Source organism: Bos javanicus, chromosome 10 (genome assembly GCF_032452875.1).
Source record: "Bos javanicus breed banteng chromosome 10, ARS-OSU_banteng_1.0, whole genome shotgun sequence".
NCBI classification, from domain to species: Eukaryota; Metazoa; Chordata; class Mammalia; order Artiodactyla; family Bovidae; genus Bos; species Bos javanicus.
This window is the reverse complement of record NC_083877.1, coordinates 82,061,278-82,082,409: the sequence shown is the minus strand read 5'-3', so window position 1 is coordinate 82,082,409 and position 21,132 is coordinate 82,061,278. Positions and strand designations below refer to the sequence as shown.

Genomic DNA, 21,132 nt, shown 5'->3' with positions numbered 1-21,132 from the left:
AGCAGGAATCAACAAGGCGTTTTCAGACAGTCACGAATAGTAGGCTAACGCTGCCCAGGTAGTGACTGTTGGCAGGAGGTGTTCATGAGCAATCATCTACAGGCTTTTTCTGTTGGTACATCTAGGTAGAGTGGCTTTCCAAAATACACATATCTGGAAATTCCCCTAGACAGTGATTTATTGGAGTAAAGCACAATAAGAATGCAGGTACATTAATCCCCAGCTATCACATGGTGAGCTTTTTTTTTTAAAGAGGAAAAGTAAAGGCAGCTCTGTGTTATCCCTTGTGCAGAAGCCTGAGTCATAGGGCAGGCCAGCAATTCTCAAGTGGGGTGTCATGACAAACATTAGTCAGGAAAATAAAAAGAATTCCTAATAATCTTCTAAAGCTGCTGAGTAACTTCCTTTAAAAACAAAACAAAGAAGGCTGACTCAGGAGTAGCTCAACATCAGCCCCACTCCTGTGTTATGACATGCATTTTGTTAGAGAAGGAAAAGAGATGAGCAGGTACTCAGAATGAGCAGGGGAGTGGAGGGCAGGTAGCTTAAAATCATCCCGTGGAGAATTCTAATTCTCACCCGACTAGTCAGCAAAAATATATAAAGTTATGATTAACTAAAAGCCACCTGCCAATGCCTACAACAGTGTGAAGAGCTATGTGGTGCATTTCTGTGATTTTAGTTACTTTGACTTTCAGTAGTTTACCTACAGATATTCTTTAACAAGAAAGAAAGCCAAGACAGATCCACAATGAAAGTCTGAGCAACACTGACACTGCGTTATGATGTGAACAAAAACGATGCTATGAACATTTGTCGGTAGTTGTGTAAGATTACCAAATCAAAGGCAAAGCAACAAAACACTACCCGTATTAGACAGCATGTTAAGTTTTATAAATTCTAGGAACTGTAACTTTGAATGATTAAACAAAGCTTAAGAAAGCCTTAATAGGCTGGATATATTACAATAAAAAACTTGACAGCAGAGCAAACCATTACACCCAAGAACAGGTATTCTTTCACTAAAAAGTCTTTTCCACAGAGCGAAGATTCATTTGCCTGGTGGCAAGACTATGGGCAATGATGTTTCAGCAGAAATAAACTTCATAAAGGTCCCCCACCATAAGGCCTAACACAGGGCCCAGCATATAGTTAAGGCTGTGAATGTATAAACTCTCTGCATAAAGCCTTCTAGGAAATGATGCATCCTCCTTCCAATTCCTGAACACTTTATGACACAGAGGAGATTACTCACAATCTACTGCGGAACATGGTTGTGCATTTGTCCCACTGCTTCTAATTTATAAATTAGGGAAACAGCATTAAATGGACACCAGTGTCTGTTTTGCGTAAATGGGGTCTCAAATCTTTTTCATCTTTAGAATTATTTCATACCATATATAAAATATTTCAATTAAAAATAGCCTCACATAGGTCAATGGTCAATGCATGATTTAAAAATCATTCAAAATACTCTTCTGTCCATCTAAAATGTATCTAGCACAGACATAACAACTTTTACTAATTTTTCTTTTAAGACAATTTGATTGTTATAAACTGTAAAATTCCTCAAAGAATAGAGGAATGGCGAGAGAAAACAGAAAGAAAGCCATATTAAAGAAAATGATACAAATGCAATATAGAATCCTAGGCTGGATCCTGAAACAGAAAAGGGACGTTAATGGAAAAACTGGTGAAATCCAAATAATGTCCATGATTCATTAATAGTACTACACATACCAATGATAATTTCTCCATTTTGACAAATGCACCATGGCTATGTACAATTTTAATATTAGAGGAAGCTGGACAAAGGGTATGTAACAACTCTACTGTTTTTGCCAACTTTTCTGTAAAGCTAAAACTATTTCAAAATACAAAGTTTTCAAGATGATAACTACAGTGCTTGAATCTGTTCAGTTTATGTCTAGACAACATTCAAGGAGTGAGGAGGATTAGGAAAACAGCCAGATACACAGTTCAAACTTCTCCAATTTGTGACTAATATTCCTGCCTATTCTCAGGGCAGCTGGCACTCAGGGCTCTTATTTGGTTTGTACTAAGCTCTACAAATAGGACTTCTTTTCCCCTTAAAACCTCAAAAGGAAATGGCTTGCTTTCCGCTAAGTTTTCTTTTCTTTCTTACCATAACATTAAGCAACAGAGACTAGCACCCATGGTACAAGTTATAAAACATGCAACTCCTAAGGTTCTGAAGATAAAGGAAGGAAAGAAAGAATGAACTGTTTTATCATTCTAGCAAAGAAAGCATTTAATCAACTTTTAGGGTGACAAGCAGAGGAATCAGAAGCAGTAACTATTCCAATGTGGTTTGGTAAAATTCATCAGCAATTCATCTGCTAAAGAAGTTAACAGTATAGTAAAATCTACAGAATATTTGCTGTAATCTGCCCTTTTCCATACCACCACTCTAGCCATCCTAGTGTGACTACCCTGTTAACCCAGGAGTCCTAGCTCACCTACAAAATAATTCTCTGCCTCCCCAGGTATGCACAGAGATACAGGAAAACCATTTGATTTAACTCGGATAAAATAACAGAAAGAAGCAATCAACTTCCTCTCAAAACATTTCTGCTTGTTTAACAATTACCTACTGTGGAAATTATCTGAGTACAGAGAAGAGGAAAAATCCAATAAAAATTGTTTTGTGCCATATATTAGTGCAGTAAACATCTTTAGTTTGGACTAAAAAAAAAAATGTATTAAAAAGTACTTTATGAGAAATTCTATTAGCCCAAACAGAAAATTATGTAAATGGTTTATTCAACATTCCACTGACAAAGAAATTTATGACAGTAACACTTTTTTTTGCAAAATGTTGAATAGAGGTGGGAAGACAAGTACTCTCAATACTGCTGATGAAAATTAAATTAATACTACCTGTCAGGAGACCAATTTTTGACCATTTTCTTTGACCACTGGCATTTTTGACCATTTTCTTCTTTTCAAAAATTTTTTTCTTGGCTTCTGCTATAGGTTCCTCTCTTCATTTTCCTTCTGCCTTCTTGCTTCCTTTGCTGATTTTTAACTGCTCTTGGGCTCTGGCGTTCTAACCAAGCCCCTTCTCTTGATGAACTGTATTTTCTCCCCAGATCTTCTACCCTGTGGCCTGGATTGTCCTCTATCACTGATAACTCCAAGTAAAGATTACTTGCAATTTCTCTCTTGAGCATTCCTCTTCAAACAACTCTGAACTCATGTTCTCCAACCCTCAAAGGAACCCTCGAAACTGACCAGTAATTCTACCATCTCTGCTACACATTTTTCCCTCCATGAAAATAAGGATAGCATTTCATCTTCTGGAGATCCTCCTCAAACCTTGAATACGCTCCTCACCTTCTGTTCACTCTCAACATAAAACACTCTGTACTTTAAGAGGTTACATAAACCATAGAAGATCTACCTCAACTAATTACCACCAACAGCTGATCCCTTTTGCGGTCAGCATTCGTCCTTTCCTCCTTCTGAGGATAATCGCTTTCTACCTGTGCTCCCTGGACCACAAATCGATTTTGCCTTCTCAGTGATCTTATGCTGTTATTTCACTCTCTCATCTTTTTTTTTTTCATTATAGTCATTCAATAAAAGTGAATTATTTATCAAAGAAAAATATACATATACTTTAATTAGCCACTTCTAAGGATTTATACCAAAGACTAGTTTAAAGATTTACCTCTAAGAATATTTACCCTAGTGTTTTCTAAATAGCTAAGAACTACAGCAATGGGAAAACTGTCAAACACACTGTAACACATCCGTGCTATAGTTCACTACAGAGTGATTAAAACTGCTTTACCCCCCACAGGGAAACATTCACAATTTATAGTCAAGTGAAAATAGGAGGCTTCAAAACTACAAATTTTATGAGCCCGTTTTTGTAAGGAGGAAGCATAATACATACGTATTTATATATTCCAAATACATTTTGGTTGCTATAACAGCCCTTCTGAAAGGGATTACAGATGGTTTTTATTTTCTTTTTACTTTTAATTTCTGATTGTCATACATATATATTTACATGTGAACAAAAAGGTTCTATTGCACTGACAAAACAAAAATCTAAATACTGAGCAAATAAAAGTACAGCATTAAAGACTACTAAAAGTGAAATGGTTGGATGGCATCCCAGACTCAATGGATGTGAGTTTGAGCAAACTCCAGGAGATAGTGAAGGACAGGGAAGCCTGGCATGCCGCAGTCCATAGGGTCTCAGAGAGTAGGACATGACTTAGGAACTAAACAACAAAAGTGAAATGAAGGCTGAAATATGCAATTATCACTACGCTATTTTAAATTAAAACTTGGGTCTTACTTGGGAAGAGAAAGCATTCTTGATAGTCAATAAAGTTTTCCAACTTCTTTCAGTTCTAATAAAACTAACTCTCATGCTGGAGTACCACCCTTTATAAAACAGCCAAAAACTGGAAAGAGGCCCTCCTCATATCCAGGAAAGCGGATAAAGATGAACAGACTAGAGCGTATTCACACAAAGGAATACTGCTCAGCAATAAAGGAACAAGCTACCAATGCACACAACCGGGATGACTCTCTTCAACACTTTGCTGAGTGAAAAGACTTACACAAGTACACGCTACACGACTCCATTTATATGAAGTTCCAAACTCACTTATGAAAGAAAAACCATCAGAACGGGGGTGACAGAACTGACTGGAAAGGGCAAGCGGGAACTTTCTGGGGTGATGCTAATGTTCTTCAATGTGATGGGCCTGCACTACACAGGTGCAAAGTCATTTACCAAAACTCATCCAATGGCTCAGTTTTAGAACTCTATCTAATGGTATGAGTGCTGAAGTATTTGGGGGGGGGGGATCTGTATTAATGTCTGTAACTTACTTCACATGCACCCCCTTAAAAAGTGGGGGGGAGGTCTTGACAGGTAGAGGAATTCAGAGGCAGAAATGGAATTTTTTAAAATAGTAGAACCCAGGTGGTGGATACAATTCTTTTGATTTTTCTGTATGTCTCAAAATCCTTAAAAAAACAATGTTGGAAAAACTTACTGAAAGTAAAGTCAGCTACAGAAAGCAAGCTACCTGCTTGTTAAATCTGTGTATTCAAAGGCTTGAAAAAAAAAAGGAAACCTTCCTAGTTTTCTAATTGCCAAATCATTTTACAACTTGGAATAACTTCTCAAATAGCAAAAAGACATTAACAAAAGACACTAAAACATTCCAGGGATCAACTGCTTTGATAAATTCACAAGTTTTTTTACAAGCTGATAAAATGAATCCTTTCTTCAAAACTTCCATTTGTAAACCATCTTTGGACAATGTACCCCTTAATTTATTTAGGGTATATAACAGAGATAATATAGGTCAAAACAGATCATCCACTAGCCATTAAACTTATCCTAAAGAGTTTAGATAAACTCCGGGAGTTGGTGATGATGCACAGGGAGGCCTGGCGTGCTGCAGTCCATGGGGTCGCAGAGTCGGACACAACTGAGCAACTGAACTGAAAGGATACAGATACTAATAATCTAATAATACTCAAAACTAATAATCATGTTTAATTGCTAATATATGATAACCTTCCTAATTGAAGGAAAACATGTTAAGAAATATAAATTATAAAATATAGAAACGTCAGTTTTAGTCATCATAACTAAATCTCATTTACATTGATCTTTAAAATATTTTTAAATCTTTAGGAAAGAATGACTTGACAGCCTCAGAGAATTACTCACTAATAAGGAATTTATTATTTAGTACATGATAAAGATCAGCTACAGAGAGAAAATAACAATAAGATAACCAGGAGGAAAAAGTTGAAGCCTTCATATATTTTATATGAAGGGATTAGTTTCTGAATATAATCTCTCCATAAGTTTAATACAGTATATATTACTGTGTATACAGTGTGTATATTTGTATATGTATGTATAATGGCACAAAGTTTATACATTAAAAAATATATGCTGCATTTTTAGTGACTTAACGGTTTTTCAAGTCATTCTGTATTTGATTTTTTGAATATTTCTCTATTTTATTTTCATCATGAATACTGATATTGAACCTAACCCCCAGTAAGATGTAACTCTACCATATCACACAGTTTACCACAGTACACTCCACATCCAGCTATTCAGTCAGTGAAGGTGTTAAGTCTAAAGAAGGTTCACATATATAATAATATAATATAATATTTATTTAGAACCTAATATAAGCCAAACACAAGAGAAGGCACTGGAGATACACTGCCAAATGAGTCAGACACAACCTCTGTCCTCAAGTGACTTTCAAGGCAGTGGGTAGGAGAGAAAGTTAGACAGCAAACAAGCAAGCAAAGACATAAATGTGTTTCTGATAAGCACTGCAGAAGAAAGTTATGGGAAGGAATCATGGAAAAGAGAAGCTGTTTCTGCGTACCAGACTAGGCCTCTGAGGTGACTTTTAAGACCAGCCGTAAAGCCCCAGCAGCAAGCAGCCTTGCAGAGAGCTGGAGGGAAATGTATCCCTTCAGAACACACAGCATGTGCAAACGCCCCACCGGAGGAGCAGGCTCAGTAGGCTGAAGTAACAGAAAGGTGGCCAGCGTGACCACGGCACAGTGAAAAACTATACAAACTGTAGACAAAGATGGAACTGGCTTTGGTGAGGCCTCAGTAAAGATGATGGACTTTAAGTGCAAAAAAAAAAAAAAATTGAAGGATATTATATAAAAGGGGAATGACACAAACTGATTGTCACCTCTCACTCTGTGGAAAAAGAGTTGTAAAGAAGCCAAGGTAGTAGTGCAGACAAAAAACAGTATGAACTAGGAAGTGGAAAGGAGCTCTGAGAAGCTCTGTCACTAGAATCGGTTAAGATTTGCTCATAAGGCAAGAAACAGGGGGATGGTATGAGCTACTAGAGACAAGATGGTATCACTAAGAGGACAAAAATAAAACATTTTTTTGATGGGGGGGGGGTTAATAGGGAATCTAGAAAGGTTTTAGACATCCCTGTGCCATGGCCAAATTATGTTGGGTAAGCAGCCAGATATAAGTCAGGGGCTGGGTATCAGAGTCATACTGATCAAGTTCTCTATACTGACCCAGAGTGTTTACAAAATACAATTAATAGGTCACACTCCAGATCACCCACATCAGAAGGTGCACATTTTTAACTTGTCCAGGTGATGCTGCAATCACCTTTCAAAATGATTTTGGAGCCCAATAAAGTAAAATCTGTCACTGTTTCCATTCTTGAGAATCCCGTGGTCAGCAAGGAGATCAGTCAATCCCTGAAGGAAATCCACCCAGAATATTCACTGGAAGGACTGACTGATGCTGAAGCTCCAATCCTTTGGCCACCTGATGTGAAGAGCAAACTCACTGGAAAAGACCCTGATGCTGGGAAAGATTGAGGACAGGAGAAAGAGGCGACACAGGACGAGATGATTGGATGGCACCAGAGGACACTAACTCAGTGGATATGAGTTTGAGTAAACTCCGGGACATTGTGAAAGACAGGGAATCCTGGCATGCTACAGTCCATGGGGTCGCAGAGTTGGACACAGTTGAAAAACTGAATAAAGTGATTCTGATGTCAAGTAGAGTCTGAGAACCACTTATGTAAAGAGAGTCTATTGTTAATGGTTTGTTACCTAAGGATATAACTCTTTATAAAAGAAAACATTACATTGAGCAACAACATGTGAAGATAATGGTTTGACTTACTGTCTAATCTCCTCTAGTCATACATTATAGAGGAAATACTCTTCTAATTATTTTTTTGAATGATTCTTTCTAATCAGTTCTTTCAAATGACTGACATTCGCTCTGAAGGTGAATAATTTCCTCTTTTTCGTAAATATTGTCTGACAAAATACCCATGAAATATCTCACAAGTGAGTAAATCAAAGTTCAAAAAGGTGGAGAGTCTGGTTTAAAGGGCACCTAATCAATAACAGAGCCAAGGCTCAAAAATCAAGATAACACCAACTCCAGTCTGCTTTCCATCACATGAAAATGCCACAAAGCTCACACCCACAAAGCTCACCATGTGTGACATACCATGTACACACATAATTATAACAAGATAAAATGGGGTGAGTGCCTTAAGGCAAACCGAATGACAATGAAAATAAGGAAAAGTTACTTCTTGATTTTCACTACTTAAAAATTTTATAATTGCAGAAACTACAAAATCCACCTTTCAAAGTATCCACAAACACTACTCATTAAAAACAAAAAAAAGTGACTCCTATACAAAAAGCCATTAAGACTCTTCCTAACTCAATATAAACTTCTTCAAAGAGATCTTTAAAAACAAAAGGGGAGTCGGGTACAGCTGCCTGCAAAATGGCTTCAAAAGTCCGCTGGAACCTGTCACTAAGTGGTGTCCTCATCAGTAAAATGGGGTTTGGGATAAAGAACGTATACACATACTTACTAGTCATTATCACTCATAATTATTATCGGAAAAGCATACAAATAATCTGTAACTGCCTGAGATTTTAACATGGAATGCTGGATTTTGGTTCCAATGTATACGTCAATCTATCTACCTCAATACTATAGTACTAGAACGCTTCCTAAAAAGTTTACTAATATTCTTTGCCAACTGCCCCTAGATCATGATCAATCAAAAAGCTCAGGGCCATCTGCACTGACCTTTTCACAACAGTTCTAATGCCTGTAGTTGTTCATTATCCCCAAGCTAGACTTAAAGTTCCTCAAAGGCAAAAGCTGTATTTTGTTAACTTGTAATTATTCACTAATATCTGAGTACTTATTATGTGCTTGGCACTGATCTAGGTCTTGACAATACAGCAATAAATAAGCTCTCTACCTCTTAGAGCTTACATTCTAAAGGGTAATTAATAAACACATAACCAATTTGTAATAAGTGCTCTTAAATAAAGGAGGGTAGGAGAGCTAGAAAGTATTGCAGGAGCTGGGAAGTTCCTATTTACATAGTTTATCAAGGAAATACTCACATATACCTAAAGCCTGAAATTAAGGCAGCACATAAGTCACACAGATATCTGGAGGAGAGGAGTCATCCAGACAGGAGAACAGCAAGTACAAAGGCCCTGAGGCAGGGACACAGTTGTTGTGCAAGGAAAACTGTGAGAAGGCAAATTAAGTGGGGGCAGGGGAAACAAGTGGAAGGGGTGGCTTTGAGAGCAGAATGCCATGAACTGACCTGTGTTTTAAGGGATCATTCAGACATCTCTATGAAGAACAGAGAATAAAGAATGGAAGCAGTGACTCTCATTAGAGGGTGGTGACAAAGATTAGCTGGATTCTAGTTAGGTTTTAAAGAGAGAACTCACAAGATTGGTTGATGAACTGGATGTGAAGAGAAATGAAGAGAAGAATCAAGGAAAGCTTCTTAAAAGTTGAGGAAGAGTAGAGTTGCCATTAACTTAAACAACAAAGTCAGAAAAGCAGTTTTACTTTCCCAGAACCCAGCAAATTGCCTAGCACACATCAGACATTCAGGTATTTGTGAATTAAATTTAACTGAATAAACTTCCAAAATGAAACAGTAAACTCAATGCATCGCTTTACATTTGTTCTAAATTTCCTTTAGTAGTGCTTGTTAATTAAACAGTCTTAGGCACTAACACAGGTCCCATGATAACATGGAAACACAGCAACTAATCCTTGTATCTGGAGAACAATTCTCCTGGACATAAAAGAAAACTGCATGAAAAGCTCTGTGACATCCTGAGGATTCTTACACCCAAAGTAATTAACCTGTTCATTAATGATGTCATATTCCTGGAAGATAGAGAAGTGCAAATAGAACTAACATTCCGGGCCAGAATTAATTGAAAATTATAACACTTTGTGATAAATTTTCTGAAAGCGACAAGACTGAACAGTCCCTTCAAAAAATAAGCCATCAGTAACTCAGCATTTTTTCTTAAAACGGCTTTCCCCTCCCTTCCAATTCAATTAAAAATCGCTTGAGAATGTGAATAATCTAGCTCATCTTCCTCCACTTTTTCTGCCAACTGCGGTAAACGAGCTTCACTTAGGAAAGAATTGGGTATCCTCACCTTTAACACTTGGTGTAGTCATACGCCCAGATTTTCTAATCCAGCGCCCTTACTACAGCTTCATGAAGAACCACAAACTTGGCAGAAATGTTTTCAAAGACATTCTCCTAAAATAAAAAGTTACCAGTCTTTCCTCCCTTCTGGTTACTTTAAGATTTTAACTGAAGCTCAAGTATCACCTCTCTTCCCCTTTAGTCTCCCTAATGCCCCACCCTAACCTACTGTTTTTTGTTTTTTTCTTTAAGAAAACTTTCGGCTAAAATATAGCTTAAAAAACCTAGATCGTTAGGAGAGACTGATCGTCCTGAATTCAGCAACAGGCAGCGCTTTCCTTTTCCTATCAGTACAAGGCCTTGAACCAACCCAAACAAATCTGCTGAAATGCCAGCCAGAATCCCCGTATCTCCCCCGCTCCCTCCCCCGAACGCTGGCCTGGAAATAACCACCACTGACCACGGAGCTGAACAGAAAAGAACCAATGGTAAGCAAAAACGGGATTCTGCGAGGCAGGAAGGGTGAGAGCCAGATTTTCAACCACCGCGTCGAAGCGAGTTGAGAGGAGCCCGGGCGCCCCACTGATGCATACCACACGGAGCGGCACACATTCTCCCCCCTCACCCGGCTCCGAGGGCTCCGCACGCGGACAAGCTGGAGCGAGGGTCCTCCTCAGGGAGGAGAGGCGAGAACGCCTCGAGGGGAAGGGAGTGCCGGGTGTGTGTGTGGGGGGGGGGGGGTGTTGTCCGGCGCCCGAGGCGCGGAGCGCAAATAAGTACGCGCGCGCCGAGGGATGGACACGGCGGCCCTCCGGGGCAGAAGGCTGGGCGCCCACCACCGTACGCGGAGGCGCGAGCCCCACCTCTGGGCTTTACCCGCGGGCTGGAAAGGCTGGAGAAGGCAGGATCAGGACCCCCTCCCAGCCCACCCGAACCCCGAAGAAGGGGGCCTAGGAAGCTACTATTTCCCAGTAAACGGGCTGGGCGCCCGGGGGCGGGAGGTGGGGGCCGCTGCCGATCCGCTTTTCCTGTGCTCGCTGGAATAGGGGGAAGCCCTCCAGGGAGGGGAGCGTGGGGAGCGGGGGAGGGGGCGCGCTGGAGCGAGAGCAGGGCGGCTGGCCCTTAGGGGCGCGGGATGGTGGGGCTGCGCGTGCCGGAGAGGGGAAGAGGGTGTACACACACACACACACACCCGGTCCGGAGCCAGGGAGGCGCGACCGCCCGCCGGACTCGGGAAACCCGGCCCGCCAGAAGGGGAAGGAGCCACCCTCCTCCCCGCCCCCACACACTCACCATGTAGAGGGTGAAGGGCAGGCCGAGAAGAAAGAGCCACAGGTAGAGGTGCAGCGCGTTCACGAAGGTGGCCTGGTGCGGGTCGTAGTACCAGCCCCCGCTGAGCGCGGCCCACACCCCCTGCCGGAGGATCTGCAGCGTCTGCGACCCCATCCCCACCCGGCGCCGCCGCCGCCGCCGCCGTCCCCGCCGCCGTCCCCGCCCCGGCCCCAGCTCTGCCTCCGGGTCGCCGGAGCCCGCAGCTGCCCCGTCTATCCCCCTCCGGAGCTCCGGGAGAGCCGGCCGGCGCTTCGGCGGTCGCTAGGGCTGCCGCAGCAGCAGGAGGAGGAGGAGGAGGCAGCGAACGAGGAGGAGGAGACCGAGGAGGAGGCGGCGAGCGGCGGGGCGGAGGAGAGCGGAGAAGAGGAGGAGACCGGCCTCCACAGCGCCGCCGCCATCTTGTCTCCTCACACCCGGAGCCGGAGCCAGACCCCCGCCGACGGCGGCCTGCCAGCGCCGACGCCGCCGCCGCCGCCGCCGCCGCGACCCCCGCCGGCCGCCAGCCCTAGGCCCGGCGGAGAAGGAGGCCCGGCGCCCGGGAAGGACCGGGAGCAAGCCGCGCCCCCTTCCAGCTCCTCCTCTCCTCTCCCTCCGCCCCTTGGGCTGGTCCCCGCGGGTGCGCCTCCTGCCGGTGCCCGGGGGAAGCGCGCGCAGTCGCGGGCTCGGGCCGGGGGCGGGGGCTGCCGAGGTTCCGGGGAACGCGAGTCCCTGCTGCGGCAGACCCCAGTGCGCTCCCGGTACCCGAACCTGGCCCGTTCCTCACACTCTAGAAAGCGGGTCTTTTACCCCCTGAAAGCTTGTCCTTAGAACCTAGTTAGCATCCTAGCTGACGTTTCATGATATTTAGAAAAGACCTAAGGAACAAGAGGCTCATATCTGAGCTACTCATTGAAGGCCCGAAAGAATTAGGTACAGCTGATGACGGTTGAAAACGACAAACCACCCGATTTGAGCAAGAACTATGTTGGCCCATAAAGCGAGCTAGAGGCCCTTGACTAAGAAAAATAGCCACGGCCAGGACTGAACAGATTTACTACTTCCCACGACAGATGAATTAATAGAAGCTGCAAGAGATGTGAAAGCATAGGGTGGAGAGGTTGAGCATTGTATACGGTGATTTTATTTTTATAACGTGCTGTGACTTGTAGCAGTTTTTTGTGTGTGTGTTTTTTTAATGGGCCAGTTTAAACAGGATTGAAAGATTAACTGACTCCACCCCAAGTCACAATAGGGTCTTGTACTTTTCTTTTTATAACTGTAAAGAATGGGAATCATTCTTGGCTCTGAGTAACATTTGTAAGGCGTGTCTGATCTCATTGAACGAGATTTTCAAAAAAAGTTTGAGTTTATGATAGCAATAAAAGTACTCTCTACTCCTGTATTAAAGTTACTGTAATTAATGAGAAAAGCAAGACAGTCCAAAGAAACCGGGGCTGACGTTTTAAGAAGATTGAAAAACCATTGCAATGTCTCCAGAGTCATACCACTTTCCCGTTAACACATTTCCACACCCATTTCATTTGACCTTCACAATACTCCTGTAAGGGGAGCATAGCTGCTGCTGCTGCTGCTAAGTCGCTTCAGTCGTGTCCGACTCTGTGCGACCCCATAGACGGCAGCCCACCAGGCTCCCACATCCCTGGGATTCTCCAGGCAAGAGTACTGGAGTGGGGCGCCATTGCCTTCTCCAGGCTACCCTTATTTATGGGTTAGGAAACACAAGCTCAAAGAAACTAAGTGATTGTCCGAGTTCTAGATGGAGTTGAAAAGACCTCTGGCACCAGCAGTCATCCTAACTGCATGGACTGAACTTTGGAAGTTTATTTTTCAGTACTCTCCACCTTACACATTCAGATAAGAATTTGAACTGATCAATAACTGCTCCGCTTCAGGTCACCTGGGGCCCATTTAAACATATAACCAGTTGTTTTCAAAGTGTCATCCCAGGACCAGGTGTGTCAACATTGCCTGAGAACGTGTTGGAAATGCAGATTCTCAGGCATCACTCCAGAGAAAGTCTGGGTGTGAGACCTAGATTTCTGTTCTAACAAACCCTCCAGAAAATGCTTCCCTGGTGGCTCAGATGGGAAAGAATCTGCCTGCAATTCAGGAGACTTAGGTAGGGATCCCTCGGTTGGGCAGATCCCCTGGAGAAGGAAATGGCAACCCACTCCAGTATTCTTGCCTGGAAAATCCCTTGGACAAAGGAGCCTGGTGGGCTATAGTCGATGAGGTTGCAAAGAGTTGGAGACAACTGAGCAACTAACACTTTTCCAGAAGATTCTAACATACCTTAAAAGTTGAGACTACATTGTAGAACACCATCCCCAGCCTTGATTTCATTTCCTTATAAGCAAAAAGAATTGAAAGTCCAATAACATATCTTGAAATTAAGAGACCTGAATGAACACTGGCCAAAATATACTTTTAAATGTATTAATGGGACTTCCCTGGTGGTCCAGTGGTTAGGACTCTTTGCTTCCAATGCAGGGGGCATGAGTTCAATCCCTGTTCAGGGAACTAAGATCCCACATGCTGTGTGGTGTGGCCCAAATTTTTTTTAATTTTTAATTAAAATATATTAATATAATAAAACAAAATTAAGGTAAAATATGCAATCTTACAATTAAAAGAGTGGCCTAGAGTTTTTGTCACAGACACACGGCTTTGTCAAGTGTTCATTTGTTTCTCTTAAAAGAGGAAAGCTCTCTGAGCAGGTTTTGGAAGTGATCCCAAGCTTTTCCAACACAAAGAAAAATGTAAACAAGGATAAAATTCCAATACCAAATCAGTTTCCACATCAACAAATATCTGCTGTAGTTTAATGTAAAAGAATTAGCTGTAATGGGGTGAGGTGGACTGGAAGAATGGAGACCAGAACGAGATACAACCATGGAACTGAAGGCAGACTCAGTTGTTGTGATGAATGTGCATCCAGAAGACAATATTTGGAGGCTACATTACCAGCAGCAGCCAGGAAGGCAGCCAGGATCAGGATGGTTCAACACAGAAAATGTAAGCCAATGGGCAGCTGCTGTGCAGCCTTGGAAACCCAGGAACAGACAAAAATTGGGAAATTAGCAAGCATTAAGAAAATGTGTTCGGCTTCCCTGATGGCTCAGTGGTAAAGACTCCTCCTGCCGATGCAGGACACATGGGTTTGATCCCTGATCCGGGAAGATCCCACGTGACTGCGGAGCAACTAAGCTCATCGTGCCACAATTATTGAGCCCATGCTCTAGAGCCCAGAAGCCACAACTACTGAAGCCCACTCGCCTTAAAGCCCGTGTTCCTCAACCAGAGAAGCCCCTGCAATGAGAAGCCTGGACACCGCAACTAGAGAGTAGCTCCTCTCCCTGGAACTAGAGAAAAGCCTGCACAGCAATGAAGACCCAGCACAGCCATAAATAAATAAAATTTTTAAAAGAAAATGTATTATTTATAGTAAGACCTCAAGCTCAGTGCTGTCTCCCAGGTCTGGATTCCTCTGCCTTTGGGCAACTGATGAAACAGAATTGAGATTCTTGAGAGGAGGTACAGGGCAAGTTTAGAAGACAAGGACTTGGGGCAACGAGACAGGTATCCAAAGGCAAGATCTGACAGGCAGAGGAAGACTTAGAAATGAAGGAAGAACTTAACACCTAGAACTGAGGATTGCATTTCATGTTGATCCTGGTTGTATTATGCTGAGGTTCTAGAGTGTTAACTGGTTCAGTTCAGTCACTCAGTCGTGTCCAACTCTTTGCAACCCTATGGACTGCAGCACACCAGGCCTCCCTGTCCATCACTAAATCCAGAACTTGCTCAAACTCATGGCCATCGAGTCAGTGATGCCATCCAACCATCTCATCCGCTGTCATCACCTTCTCCTCCTGCCTTCAATCTTTCCCAGCATCAGGGTCTTTTCCAGTGAGTCAGTTCTTCACATTAGTTGGCCAAAGTATTGGAGCTTCAGCATCAGTCTTTCCAATGAATATTCAGGACTGATTTCCTTTAGGATTGACTAGTTTGATCTCCTTGCAGTCCAAGGGGCTCTCAAGAGTCTTCTCCAACACCACAGTTCAAAAGCACCAATTCTTCAGTGCTCAGCTTTCTTTATGGTCCAACTCTCACATCCATACATGACTACTGAAAAAACCATAGCTTTGACTAGACAGACCTTTGTTGGCAAATTAGTGTCTCTGCTTTTAATATGCCGTCTAGGTTGGTCATAGCTTTTGTTCCAAGGAGCAAGCATTTTTAATTTCATGGCTGCAGTCACCATCTGCATTGATTTTGGAGCCCAAAAATCCAACTGGGCTTGGAAACCCAAACAATTCCATTGTTTCCCCATCTATTTGCCATGAAGTGATGAGACCAGATGCCATGATCTTCGTTTTTTGAATGTTGAGTTTTAAGCCAGCTTTTTCACTCTTCTCTTTCACTTTCATCAAGAGGCTTTTCAGTTCCTCTTCACTTTGAGCCATAAGGGTGGTGTCATCTGCATATCTGAGGTTATTGATATTTCTCCCTGCAGTCTTGATTCCAGCTTGTGCTTCATCCAGCCCGGCATTTCACATGATGTACTCTGCATATAAGTTTAATAAGCAGGGTGACAATTTTCAGCCTTGACATACTCCTTTCCCAATTTGAAACCAGTCTGTTGTTTCATGTCCGGTTCTAACTGTTGCTCCTTGACCTGCATACAGATTTCTCAGGAGGCAGGTTCCCTCCAGTATGGCTAGGATTGATCCAAGCACCTAGAATTGGGAGTCACATGGCACTAGTCACTCAGTTAAAAGGGGTCAGTAGGATGAGCAGGCCTAGAAGATAGAAAAGACAGTTACAAACTATATCTTTCATCTCTGAACTGGTAAAAGCATTTTAGAAAAATGCTAATTAACTGACTTAGGGAGTTAGCCATTGAAAGAATTCAGTGAAATGGATGACCTTTCCCAGAGACTGACTCAGTCTTTGGGGTGGAGGTGGGAGGGAAAAGAATCCTACAGTGCTTTTTACCTGTAACTTTCAAAGTGTTTATGAATGTTGCCACAACAAGCTTCCAGTTTTATAAACAGGAAGCTGAGACACAGAAAGGTAACCCTGTCATATCCATAAACTATCAGAGCAAGACAAAAACTGAGGAATCTAATTTACTAAGTGTTAACACTCTTAGCCATGAAATTAAAAGACGCTTACTCCTTGGAAGGAAAGTTATGACCAACCTAGATAGCATATTCAAAAGCAGAGCCATTACTTTGCCAACAAAGGTTCATCTAGTCAAGGCTATGGTTTTTCCTATGGTCATGTATGGATATGAGAGTTGGACTGTGAAGAAGGCTGAGCGCCGATGAATTGATGCTTTTGAACTGTGGTGTTGGAGAAGACTCTTGAGAGTCCCTTGGACTGCAAGGAGATCCAACCAGTCCATTCTGAAGGAGATCAGCCCTGGGATTTCTTTGGAAGGAATGATGCTAAAGCTGAAACTCCAGTACTTTGGCCACCTCATGCGAAGTGTTGACTCATTGGAAAAGACTGATGCTGGGAGGGATTGGGGGCAGGAGGAGCAGGGGACGACAGAGGATGAGATGGCTGGATGGCATCACTGACTCGATGGACATGAGTCTGGGTGAACTCTGGGAGTTGGTGATGGACAGGGAGGCCTGGCGTGCTGCAATTCATTGGGTCGCAAAGAGTCGGACACGACTGAGCGACTGAACTGAACTGAACACTCTTAGACATGCATGCATAAAAGCCATTAATAATGTGACACTTAACATGTCAAAGTTAGCAGCAATGACTTACTACCAAACCACCACCTGACATCTGCTCATCTTTCAGCTAATTCTATTAAAATTGTACTTCCTGATCAGTTCATAGGCCCCTTGAGAACTGGAAAGGCTCTGACAGCAGATGCTCTCTCCTGCCTGGAAGGGCCAAAGCTGAGTGTGCAAAATTTTCTAACAACCCCCCACCCTGCAAGCCCACCTTGGAGCAGAGGCATACAGACTGCAGCTCTGGTCAGTTTATGCAGTAGCAATGATCTGCTTAGCCACCTGTCCTGCCAGCAACCTAAATGCAGCAGGTATCCATGTCTTCTTCCACACACACCCTGGACCAGCTCCTCTCATTTATTTCCCTTGGTGAAACCAACATTTCCCCACTCACTCAGGCTTAGAACCTCCTAGACCCTTTGCCGTATCTAGTTTCCTAGTCTTACTCTTGCTCGATCCTTCCATGACATTGCCAGATCCATCAATCTGGTGAGTACTGTCATAAACTCAGACGAAATAGCCTCTTGCTGCCTCCAATCTCTCTTCAAAACCATTCTGCATTCCACCAACCAAGTCATCTCCCTGATTCACTTTTCCCATGCCTCTCCTTTTCCCAGAAGCTTTGCATTCCCTTCTGGTGCCTATGGTACTAAATCCACACTCCTTAGCCAGGCAGGCAAGGTCCCCCACAACCGGAATTACTGTTTTCTCTAACTTAGCTCTTGTTATTTCCCCAACATAAAACATTTTTAACATCAATATCAGCATATGCATTTATTTTTATTTATCAAACCACTGATTTATCAGTGTCTGCCTCTATGCTGTTGCTGATGCTACTTGCCTTATCTAGAAAACCTTCCTCTTCCATCTGCCTACTAAGATTCACTATGACTATTTCAAACCCACACATTATTTTTTGAATAGCCTAGAGTACTCATATGTTCCATTCATTTAGCACCTAAATGTATGCTTCTTTATATTCCTCCACCTAAACTACATTCCTTGAGGGTAAGGCACTTCTTAGCTCATCACACCATGCCTAGTAGTAAGCTGTTAAGATCAATTGACACTTGGTCAGTGTAACATGAATAAATAAACACAGAAAGCAATGACTTTTCAATTAAAGACTTTAGTCTGTTTTAGCTTTCAGTTGGTAACTCTTCAACAATCAAAAGCATTTCAGCAGTTTAGAAGAAATATGGAATAAATTATAATAAATGGAAATATGGAATAAAGGTCAAGATCATTTGTAAGAGAAGGGAAATGCCCTAGAATTCTTCCCTGATTCTCTTTTTAGTCATTTGCTATATACCACTTTATATTACATCAGGAAAATGAAAGTCAAAGGGTGGCTGAGGCAAGAGTTAGGGGAGTATGGACCTTTCCAAGTCTTACATAAATAGAATCATAAAATCCTAATATCTGTATATGGAGCTAAGTAAGTAAAATAAGAGAAACTCATCCTTCTTGGAAATTTCATCTCAATCTACTCTGGCTTTTTTTTTAAATGTCAATTCCATATGATGAGTACTTTAGAACATGTTTTAATTGACACTAGTTCAGTAATTCTCACTATAGTTTTGTGTCATCCTAAGGTTATCTAATGTTGTATATTTAAAAACCCAACTCACACACAACACTTTTGGGATAGGGCAATGAAAAGGAAGGGGACATACATAGGATACTGGAAAAAAACCCGAATACCAGAAATCCCTGAATTATAAACCAAATGCATTATTTCCCACCTTTTGCCATTAAAGCATTCTTTTATGTCAGATGTCTGATGTGTTTAGCTGCACCATATTAAGGAGCTGGTTTACCATTCTGATTCAGCCAGGGTAGCACAATTCCAGCAGGACCTATTGGGCCAACCGATGAAACTGGGTGATTCCATGTAAAGCTCACCTGATTAGTATTTACTAGTGTCATCTAGAGCATCTGCCTGTAGTTATACAGAAATGAGAGAGGTGTCACCTCTGGAAGCTGGATGTCTGGCTCCCCTAGCAAGGAGTACCCAAGAACATTTTTTGGTGGGAAGCAGTATTTGGTTGTAGAAAGACAGTGGGGTGTGGAATCAGATAAACCTGTGTTTCAATCCAAAGCCTGGTACTTTCTATTTAGCGCTAGCCCCAAGTCAAAAAATTCAAGCAGAATTCAAGAATCCTGGGGAATTTAATGTTGTAGACTCTGCATTTAGTTTGAGTACTGCAGCTTTTTTTCTACTGGCAAAAATGAGCAGCCCAACAATCTAATACTAAAAAGATTTTTTGTTTGGAGATTTTATACAACTTTGTGGAAACCTTGACACCACATGGGAATATATTTCTTACGAGTTTTGTTTGTTCATTTGGTTTGACTTGGTTTTGTTTGGTTTTGATTTTTGCTTTTGTTTTGCTTATTGTCACTGGGATTCAGCAAGTGTTAATTTACATAACCATTTTCTAATTATGCAAATAGAGTATATTTTGTGTATATGTTCCAAGGGAGTGGTATAGTCAGGATAAAATCTCTCAAAAAAATTAGTAGAGATCACAATGCAAAGTGAAACTTCCCTGTTTTTCTAGTTTTCTCATTCTTTTTCTCTAAGTATTTTCATCTTTTAAGCTCAATATGCTCTTAAGTCCCATGACAGGTGTTTTGCAATGGTTAGTCCATGAACCACCCAAATCACAATCTTCTATTAAAAACATGGACTTCCTAGTTATGGCACATCAATACATAGGGTGTTGAAAAACTCCTCCAGTGTTGGGAATCCCTGAATTAGAGAATGAATATAAACACCCATTGTTTTCCATCTTTTGATATTAAAAAAAAAGTAGAATGCCTAGCAGCCAATAGATATTGAAATAGCTTCAGTGAACTGATATGGATGGATCTTTATGATATATGGTTGCTGCTGCTGCTGCTAAGTCGCTTCAGTCGTGTCCGACTCTGTGTGACCCCATAGATGGCAGCCCACCAGGCTCCCCCGTCCCTGGGATTCTCCAGGCAAGAACACTGGAGTGGGTTGTCATTTCTTTCTCCAATGCATGAAAGTGAAAAGTGAAAGTGAAGTCGGTCAGTCGTGCCCAACTCTTAGTGACCCCATGGACTGCAGCCTACCAGGCTCCTCCGTCCATGGAATTTTCCAGGCAAGGGTACTGGAGTGGGGTGCCATTGCCTTCTCCATGATATATGATTAAGTGCAATTAAAAAGTGTGAAACAGCATGTATAATATACTGTTGTTTGTAATACAGTGGGCTTCCAAGAAGGCACAGTGGTAAAGAATCTACCTGCCAGTGCAGAGACACAGGAGATGAGGGTTCGATTTCTGGGTTGGGAAGATTCCCTGGAGTAGGAAAAGGCAACCCATTCTAGTTTTCTATACTGGAGAATTCCATGGATAGAGGAGCCTGGAAGGCTACAGTTCATGTGACTCACAAAGAGTTGGAAATGACTTAATGACTGAACACACACATGTTTGTAATATATATATATAGAGAGAGATTATATATAGAGATCATATATGATTATATATATATATATAGATCATATATGATCATATATATTGAAATATATGATTATATATTTCATGTCCCTAATGAGACATCTGAGAAAATGACAATAGAAGTACATCTGTTGTACTGTTGACAATAGAAGTACATGATTACTGGAAAAACCATAGCTTTGACTATATGGACCTGCGTTGGCAGAGTGATGTCTCTGCCTTTTAATACGCTGTCTAGGTTTGTCATAGCTTTTAATTTCTTGCTGTGGTCACCATCTTCAGTGATTTTGGAGCCCAAGAAAAGAAAATCTGTCACTGCTTTCACTTTTTCCCCTTCTGTTTGCCATGAAGTGATGGGACCGGATACCACGATCTTAGTTTTTTGAATGTTGAGTTTCAAGCCAGCTTTTTCACTCTCCTCTTTCACCCTCATCAAGAGGCTCTTCAGTTCCTCTTCCCTTTCTACCATGAGTGGTATCATCTGCGTATCTGAGGTTGTTGATATTTCTCCCAGCAATCTTGATTCCATCC

The 21,132-nt window shown here is 42.0% G+C and overlaps 1 protein-coding gene across 6 annotated transcripts in view; it reads right to left on the bottom strand.

Moving 5' to 3' along the window:
- PCNX1 (pecanex 1) overlaps nucleotides 1-11,888 on the bottom strand; it is a 185,103-nt gene extending 173,215 nt beyond the window's left edge. For 3 of the 6 annotated variants that reach the window (XM_061429290.1, XM_061429292.1, XM_061429291.1), the window contains exon 1: nucleotides 11,322-11,884. In XM_061429290.1, coding sequence (XP_061285274.1) covers nucleotides 11,322-11,474 — 153 coding nt within the window. In that variant the 5' untranslated portion in view covers nucleotides 11,475-11,884. Of the gene's footprint in view, nucleotides 1-11,321 lie in introns of all 6 variants that reach the window. The other 3 variants (XM_061429293.1, XM_061429294.1, XM_061429295.1) reach the window with 2 other exon arrangements.
- Between the last annotated feature and the right edge of the window lie 9,244 nt (nucleotides 11,889-21,132).